Source organism: Arachis ipaensis, chromosome B06 (assembly GCF_000816755.2).
Source record: "Arachis ipaensis cultivar K30076 chromosome B06, Araip1.1, whole genome shotgun sequence".
Taxonomy (NCBI): Eukaryota; Viridiplantae; Streptophyta; class Magnoliopsida; order Fabales; family Fabaceae; genus Arachis; species Arachis ipaensis.
Window position 1 is genome coordinate 92823364 of NC_029790.2, and position 9388 is coordinate 92832751.

The following is a 9388-nucleotide window of genomic DNA, read 5'->3' on the forward strand; positions in this document are numbered from 1 at the left end:
TAATTAAATGTGAATTTGATAGAATGTTGATTTGGATGATTATTGTTTGAGTTTGAATGAGTTTATGTTGAATTATTACTGAATTATTGTCGTTTGCTTGAGATTATGGGTCGGCTATGTATGAACGGCCAATTGGGATGTTTTGGGTGATTTTTGGGCTGGAATATCGTTGAAAATAAAGTATTAATTGATGAGGTGTGATGACTGAGATTTGCTTCCAAAGATACATCGGCCAATCTAGGGGATTGTCGCACCTGTAAGATCGAGGTTGCTTACAAAGGTTATTGATACATACGTTGGTCAGAGAGAGTTTCACCTGTAAGATTGAGGTTGCTTACAGAGGTTATGTTTGCATACATCGGCTCAAGAGAGTCACACATGTAAGATAGAAGTTACTTACAGAGGTTATGACACTGGAAACCAAACTCAGACAAAGGTTGCTGAGTTACGTCGGGAGCGGGTCGAAGCCGACAGATGAGCTCATTACCTACGATAAAAGTAGGCATGCATCATCCTTGTTTGCATATTTTGCATTTGGTTCGGTGTTGTGAACTATTTGTGATTGCTTGAGTTTGTTTGTAATTTTCATTGCTTGTTAATTTGAACTTCTATGATTGGTGATTGTTCTGGGTCCTTGTGTTGGGCTGTGAATTAAATTGAACTGTGATAATCCCGACTTAACTAACTACCCCGACCCTACTAAGAACTCCCAAGTTCTTACCCCCTATTTCCACCGCTTTCAGCTACAGGTGCGAATGTTTAGTGCAGAGCTACAGGAGCATAGCAGATTATATTCACAAGTTGAGTTGTTAGATTTTATTTTTCCCTCGTCGTCTATTATTTTGGTTTTCAGAGGGGTAGGATTCATAATTGAGGTTCTTTGACATAAGTCTATGCATATAAAGCTATGTGAGTATATACTTTTATGGTTAAGTAATTTAAAATAAAGTCTCCTTCCGAGTTCTTAATTAAAGTATCGGTTCGTAATCGCGAAGGCTTAATATTAAATAAAGATAGTATATAATAAAAAAGGTTTAGAGGTAAGTAACGCCTGAGCTTTTAGTACGATCATGAGGTGCTAAAAGTTACGGTGTTACACATAAAAATAAAAGCATAGTGAATTGCAAGAAATATAAAACCTAAACTACCAAATGCAAGATGACAATAACAACAACTCAAACAAACATCAATAACATGAAAACATAAACATTGCATTAAATGGAAATCAAAATTAACAAGAGTTCATAAAACTAAAAAGTAGCTCAAAAGAGAAATTAACAAGAGAAACTAAGAGAATTAAACTACTAGAGCATGGAAATATAAATGAAACTATACGAGAACAAGAATTAAAGAGTGAAATTAAAGAGAAAATTAACCTAAGAACCCTAATTCTAGAGAAAAGAGGGAGCTTCTCTCTCTAGAAAACTACCTTAAAACATGTTTCTATCTATCCCTAATTGCTCCCCCTTTCATCCTTCTTCAATTTGGCATGAAATAGTTTCAGAAATAAGTTGGATTGGGCTTGGAAAGCCCTAAAATCGCTGATAACGTGTTCTCATTAATGAGGCACATTTTTTTCCCAGTATACGCACGCATAGGTGAGTGTATGCGTACGCAGACACATATGGACTTCAGGTTGCGTACGCATGCTGGGTGTATGCGTACGCATAGGTGTATGAACTTTAAGCTTCCATTTTTCTTCATGATTCCTCACTCTAGCATGCTTCCTCTTCACTTTCCATACCATTTTTGACCTATATGAACTGAAATACTTGAGCATACACATCAAGACACCAATAGAATGAAATAGTGAGATAAAATTAACCTATTTAAGCTTTAAACAGCATACTTTTATCATTTAAGCTCAATTTAAGGAATCACTAAAACATGATAATTTTAAAGAATAAGTGTGTGAATAATTGATAAAACCACCCTAAATTAGCATAAGATAAACCACAAAATTGGGGTTTATCAAACCTCCCCACACTTAAACCAAGCATGTCTTTATGCTAAATCAAGAAAGACAATAAAAATGGTATCAATATTTATTTAATACAAACTATCTACATGCAATCTATCTAAATGCATACAACTACTTTGTCAAAATAAATCAATTTCCAAGAGTATATATATAAACACAAAGGCTAAAGCAATAGCAATCAAATCAAATCCACAATTGAATTGAGTTATTGAAAAGAATTATAAACTTGCAAGATAAGAAATAATAACTGGTGGAAACATAGAATTGAGCAATTAAACCCCTCACCGGATGTGTATATGCTCTAATCGCTCAAGTGTATAGGGGTGATTCACTCAATTCTCCTCTAATCATGCTTTCTAAGATTTATTTTTCATCTAAAAATAAACAATTATTCAATGTATGCATACAAATACCATGAGGACTTTTCAAAGGTTGTAATAGGGTTAGGGTGAAAGTAAGGATGCATATGGTCAAGTGAACTTGAAATTTGAATCTTTGATTAACCTAAGCTCTCACCAAATACATATAACAACCTATACAATTCAAATGCAAATATAACTACCCATTCTTCACTTTTCACACACTCATGTATTCTTTTCAATTCACATCCCATATGCATTATTATTATTACTTTACTTTGGTGCATTTTGTCCCCTTTTATTTTTTTTCTTTTTCTTTCCTTTTTATTCTTTTTTTTTTAAAATAAAATATATACAAGAGTATCAATGCATATGGTTTAAGCATTCAATGCATGAGTATGTACGCAATTCCTAAGAGCTTCATTGAAAGCCCAAAATATACTTTTATCTCAACTAATGTTCCCAAACTTCCCTTCACTTAGATGATACGCACTCTCACTAACCTAATCTAACTAAAGATCCAAATAAGGTACATTTATTGTTTTTCAATTAGGAATAGTGATGTGCTAAAATTAACAACAAAGGGATTAAAATATACTCAAAATTGGCTAACAAAGGTGGATAAAAGGGTAAGGCCATTTGGACAAGAGAGCTTAAATGAAATAAAGGCCTCAATCATATAAATGCATTCATACACAAAATAATGGACATAAAGAATCAAACAAATCAAAGATTACAATCATGGAAAGAAAATAATACACACAAGAATGAAACTAGTGGTTAATATGATGTAACCACACAATTAGGCTCAAAACTCACATGCTTATATGTTCTTAGCTCAAAAACATGTTCTATAATATATAGTTCAGGCAAGTTTCAATGAAAAATATATCAACTCAATTCAATTTTTGGAATGCCCTATAAAGAAATGGTCTTGGAATTTTCATCATTTTAACCAAGTGGCCTACAATATATATATAATTTTTTTTCAAGGGATGGTTGGATGAAAATCAAAATTCTAAGTTCTTTTCCCTATTCTTTGCTAATTTCAATCATCCCATGCATATAGGAAGAATTACTTAGATCATGTTATCCAATATTCATCCACACACAAAAAAAATAAAAAGATATATATACAAACTAAGAAAAATGTAACTACTAGAAGAGAATTCAAGATAATCAAAATGAAGGTGCAAGTGTTTGGAATAGAATATTTCACCCAAAATAAGCCGCTCGGTCGGACGACCAACCTCCCCACACTTAAAAGTTTACACCGTCTTCGGTGCATTCATAGATGATCAATGGGGGTACGGCGACTTTTTGGATTGCCACAATCAGTTGGTGGATCAACCGGCTGCTGCGTGTTCTTTCTCCCGTTTTCCTTTTTGCTCATGATGAATCACCCATGAAAAATAGAAGATAACATAGTAAGATGAGTGGATGCAAAAGCAAGGAATCATAGATTGTTGGAATAAGGTGATAATCACTAAAATTAAGTGAGTGAATAAGTTTGTGACATGAAGGAAACAGATGTGTGAATTCTAAGTTGCGCGATTTTAGAAAACATACATTAGCATAGAAAGCTATGTCACAATTCCAAAAAATCAAGGAAGAATCAAGGAGCATAAAAGTATTCAAGCAAGAATCAAGCAATTGTGAAAGCGTGATAGAGGAAAGTTTGTTTGCATCACCTAATTAACATGAAATGGGAAATATGGTTGCTATGCAATTTAGGAAAAGAGAGATATAAGATGAGATGAATCACATAGCAAGCATGACCCACAAAGCTTAAAAAGCTAAAAAAAATGTCATTAGGTAAGCTCACGATCCAATTTCACAATTTGTCAATTTCAGTGCATCAACTACACTCAATTGCCTAATAAGAGATAGTGAATTCAAATTACATGGTGGCCAAAACATGCGATTCAAAAACTTTAGAATGCTTTGAAGGCAATTTACAAGTATTTGGTATGCACAAAATTAAGCATGAAAAGTTCAATACCAAGCAACAAATTATAACCTCAATGAAGAAATCCAACAATGAATATTCCTAACAATGATGCTAAAATAGCAATATGTCAGTAATCAGTAGCAATAACTCAGCACAATCAACAAATTAAATCCATAATCCAACACTTCTCACCAAAATATAACCTAAACTAATAACCTAATCTACTAAAATAGAAAATCAAACTAACTAACTAACAAATGGGAGTGATGGTGGATGGTGGATGATGATGATGGATGGTGGTTGAATGAGGAAAAGAAGAAAAAAGAAGAGAGAAGAAGATAAAAAGAGAAAAGAGAAGGGTATGCGTATGCATGCTGGATGTATGTGTACGCATCATGAGGAAGGGGTGAGGGTGGTATACGTACGCAAGCAGTGTGTACGCGAAGGGTAGCTTCTGCCTGGCTCCAATGCGTACGCATACAAGGAACGCATACGCATACAAGGAATGGGTACGCATCTTGGGCCAATTTCAGTGTTATGCGTACGCATGCTGGTTGTGAGATAAAATTAACTTATTTAAGCTTTAAAAAGCATACTTTTATCATTCAAGCTCCATTGCCAAGGAATCACAAAAACATGACAATTTCAAGGAATAAGTGTGTGAATAGTTGATAAAACCACCCTAAATTAGCATAAGATAAACTACAAAATTGACGTTTATCATGTTTCTTTAGCACCCATGGTGAATTTACAAAAGAAAGTACATGTTTTAATGTTCCTATTGCTTGCCATCGTTTGGTCTGGTTATTGTGAAGGTCATCCTTGATAGCAACCGAACTCTCTTTAGTGGCATGAGCAACCTCCTCAGAGACAAGCCCCCATACCACTGCAAGAATAAGAATTTGATGGGTTAGCAAAAGGAAATTGATAAAGAAACTAGGGTTCAATTACAACAATAGTTTCTAAGACAAACCTGAAAGAGAAGCACCATGTTTGACATGAGACAAACAACTCATATGGGCATCTTTATCTTCCAGATAATTGATGACAGAAAAAAGTCAGGAAGTGGTGTTAAATTTACGTTAACATTGAATGAATTTAGAATTGAGAAAAGTTAACCCAAGAGTTATTACCTCCAAAAACAAAGCCAACCACAGTCTCAACATCGAAAGCAGTTAAAAGACTCATATATGTTAAACCACAATATGAAGATATTTGTGACAGTTCCAACACCATCAAATGACAGGTGGAATCTTTATAGCTTATGCTGGCTGAAAGAAGTGCCTAAACATGATGCACATAAGTAATAATATATCAAATCACATTATAGATGCTAAAACTATGTCAAAGCAACAAATCTACCAAAACATGTGGTTGGGAAAATAGATGCAAATAATTGCAGTATAGAGACAAGTACCAAGCATTGGAGGACATATAGTCCAAGATGGGCTCAGAACTTCTCATTTGAAACACCGCCCTGTCGCAAAAATAAAATAAAATAAAAAATATAAAAATAAAAAACTGGCAAATATTGGAATCAGTGGCTAGAATTTTCCTATCAAATAAGACAAACAAATCTTTCAAATTAACAGACCAACTTATTTTTCAAATTAACAGACCAACTTATTGCAAACTTCATATATAGAATTTAGAATCCCAACAGCTCTATGAAATACACTTTCAAGTTCTGTATCATCTGAGTCATATGAATCCAAAGCCACAGCCTTCAAAACATTCAGAATGATCGGAACAACCAGTTGTACTTGCTCAAAATGACACTTCTTGTTGGAGGTAAAGACTGAAATGAAGAAATAAGCAGAAGCAAATGCTTGCAAGTAATATGGCTCCAAATCATTGCCAGTGTGTGACATAAATACTCATCCCAAAACTAACATTCAGTCTTTGAGGTTTATAAACAAATACACTTTATCAAGTCAATACAAAACTAATATTAAGTGGTCAGAAATGTTCTCGCTAGTTTTTATGATAAAATAAACAAGGTCATATATAATACATCTGGATATGAAAGTGTGGTAAAATATCAAGTTGAAGCTAAAGGCCTAGACAAAGATTTTAGATTTGATATGGAAGTTAAGTTTAAGTTATAACTTGTTTACTGCTCACTGTATTGGAAGAGTATATTTAGATTTCAATGATCTCTCATCTCAAATATAAAAAAGGGATCTTATTATCGTCCAAAAGAAGTATAATCCTTTGTCATCGAAATCATGCCACTATACCCTAAGAAACACTTTTACTCAGGCTTATTAGTTAGCAATCCTACTCAAACTCAAAATTCAAAATAGTATGTTCAACCCAAAAACCGAAAAAAAAAAAAAAACTCGTAAAGACAATTCCAAATGCTGAAGCCAAAAGCACATTATGTTGCAAGAAATTCATATCTGGTATCATTCTTCTATTAGATAGGTAACTGAAATCTGATTGGCAGCATTTATGCATTCTTTTTTTTTTAAAAATCATTTTGAAGTTGATCCCATCATTTTCTTAGAAAGCTCAATTGGTCGTACTTAACTCCAACTTTAAAGCCACGATTGAAAAGCAGAAAGAAACAAGTATTTTCTTTACACCAAGCCCTGAACAACTTAGATTCAAGATAAACACCAAAGAAGGAAAAAAATCCTTCAAAACACTACATCGGAAGTGAATTAGCCAGGTAACTACTGCCAACAAATTACCTTTTGAGAGCCCTGACAAAGGAGGAACAATGTAACTGGCAGCCTTGGTCATATTACTTGAGTAACCTAGTGTCTGTTCTAATTAGATTAACAGAAACATAGGATCAAGATATTAAAAAAAATAAAATAAATTAAACATCAAGCTTGCACTGACTATAGTTCTTTGCATGTCAACTATGATATGATCATGAGAAAAATAGACACTTTCTTTTTAATGTAAATACCATACCCATGGGATATAAAGTGATCTTCAAAAGCCAAGAAACCCCACAAAATATAATGGCAAATAAAAAGTTAAGAACTAGCAGGATGCGAAATAGAGACGAATAAAAGTTGACAGGGGTAAAAGATGGGGTCTAATAAATAAATAAATTTAGAGACTTCTTTGCCCGCCTTTCTAGTACCCTATGTATTATTGACCATCGGATTCTATAACGAGATTGGTTTGCCAATCATCTATTGTTAACTAGGAAGGAGGCAGCATGACAAGAACTGACACATAATCCACAAGTAAATACATATAAAGCATGATTTCACTCAAGTAACCTCCTTCTACTCTGGCTATGAGGTAAGAAGATATTTAAAATATAAAAAAGAAGAATCTATTAAATAAAGAAACAAGAGGGTCATTTTTGTCTTCTGAAGAGATACATGTTTCATGTTGCTTCTCCATTCAGAAATACATCAAATTGGTCCATCAATGTTATCTTAAGGCCATTAGTTGGTTCTTGAAGTGACGTGGAAGTCTTTGTAGCACAAATTTGACGGTATCCAATTAACATTAGAGGATCAAGTTGATGTTTCTGATAAATGCAAAAACAATATGATGTTGTTTGTATCTTTGAAAGAATAATGTAGATATTTACTCTTAAGAAAACATATAAACTCACATTACAAAGAATTGAAAGCATATCCCTTAGACCACATTTCTTTAGAAATTGATAAGAAAACTTGGAGACGGCCTTTGGTAATTCAAAGGAATGGGCATCAACAGCTTCCTGTCACAACACCAAATGAAGAAATCATCCAGAAAGTCACTCAAAAAAAAAAATTACTACAAAATTAGCGCACATCTAAACTACAAGCTTAAAATAATACATGATCCAAACATTAAAATGTTTAAGGCTTTAGGCTTTAGGCAAATTATACTATCCCTAATCTCCCTTTTCTAGACCCATAAGAGGTTCTTGTTTAGCTAACAACAAGATGGTATCAATAGACATATTTCTCTATTCATGTTATTTTATTAACTTAGAATTTAGAAATCGTAACTGCAAAACATGAATGGAAGGCCGAAGTTTAACCTCACCTGGGCAAGAGAAGGAGAACATATATATTGATGGATCTCAGTGAGAGCATCAAATGCATCATTCTGCGCAGGCTCATTATTTGGGTATGAAAGAGCGGCATCCGATAAAGAATCAAGGAAGTTGACAAGCTCTGAGATTGTGCTGTCAGACTCATGGATATCGCCAGCCTCAACCAGCTACAAAGTGTAAAAAGCAAAGCATATCAAACATGCTTTTCATTTATTGCTCCACAAACCATAACAACTATAACAATAACAAATTCTTCTTCCACTATGTGAGTTCAGCTAATGTATCTCATAATCCTATACTGTAGTAGTAAACTAGGTCTATACTAAAATCATAAAAATCTAATAAACTAACAATACATTATAAAGCTTTTCTTTTTCTTAGATTCATAAATTTAATTGCTTACTTCATCTATGATCTAGCTTGATTAAATAAAAATGAACAAAAACAAAGTGTTAAGCTTGATCAAAGTTGTTAGTTTCATTCGAGTTTAGAAATGATGCAAGCATTCAATTGAAACCAAATCAAATTAACTAAATAACAAAGAAAAGGGAAAAAGATGAAATGAAAAAAGGTCTGGAGGTTTAGAAGGGATTGATCTTACTTTAAAGCATGATTGTAGAATCCTTTGAATTGTATTTTGAGTTTCAGAGGCTTGAAACGACACAGTTTCACTCTCTCCAGACATGAATGACATCAGAGTATTATGAACAGAAATCAGAACCACCGCAAGTCTCCCTCCACAGCTTCAACCTTTACTACCCGACCATGCATCACCACCATTTCCATCAAGGGTTACCAAATCCCCTTTTTTTATTTTTTTTTCTGAAAAATGATGCCAAGATGGTGAAGAGAAGACAAGTTAGCGTGCTGCAATTTCAGTTGGCAACACTGAAGAACAAGGTAAGGACAAATTCGTCTTTTCAGGCATCTAAGCAGCAGGGAGTGAGACTGTGAGAGTGAGTTCCAGTAGCTACTACTCAGTACTCACTATTGGCTAGACTTAATTCTAAATTTTAATGATAGAAATTTTCGTATTATTCAAATTTTTAATTTATATTGTTATTTGGGCATTCAAGGAAAAA

General features: G+C 33.6%; 2 protein-coding genes and 1 pseudogene across 4 annotated transcripts; 1 reads left to right on the plus strand and 2 right to left on the minus strand.

The window, feature by feature from the left end:
• On the minus strand, positions 1282–5885 carry LOC110262404 (aberrant root formation protein 4-like). Of its 3 annotated transcripts, none has more exons than XM_021104605.1 (5): positions 5709–5885; positions 5425–5575; positions 5265–5324; positions 5056–5177; positions 1282–1754 (listed from the first exon to the last, which is right to left on the minus strand). In XM_021104605.1, exons 2-5 carry the CDS (start codon positions 5525–5527, stop codon positions 1716–1718), a joined length of 324 nt encoding a protein of 107 aa, XP_020960264.1. In that variant the 5' UTR covers positions 5528–5575; positions 5709–5885; the 3' UTR covers positions 1282–1715. The 3 variants fall into 3 exon arrangements, with proteins under 3 accessions (XP_020960264.1, XP_020960265.1, XP_020960263.1); XM_021104606.1 differs by having other exon boundaries at positions 1282–1763; XM_021104604.1 differs by lacking the exon at positions 1282–1754 and having other exon boundaries at positions 4848–5177.
• On the minus strand, positions 5742–9283 carry LOC107647071 (aberrant root formation protein 4-like). The gene is made up of 6 exons (XM_021105566.1): positions 8908–9283; positions 8297–8473; positions 7878–7985; positions 6988–7060; positions 5911–6089; positions 5742–5768 (listed from the first exon to the last, which is right to left on the minus strand). The coding sequence occupies exons 1-6, from the start codon at positions 8998–9000 to the stop codon at positions 5742–5744; spliced, it is 657 nt and encodes a 218-aa protein (XP_020961225.1). The 5' UTR covers positions 9001–9283.
• The window catches only part of LOC107647070, an 8311-nt pseudogene continuing 8069 nt past the window's right edge, over positions 9147–9388 (plus strand).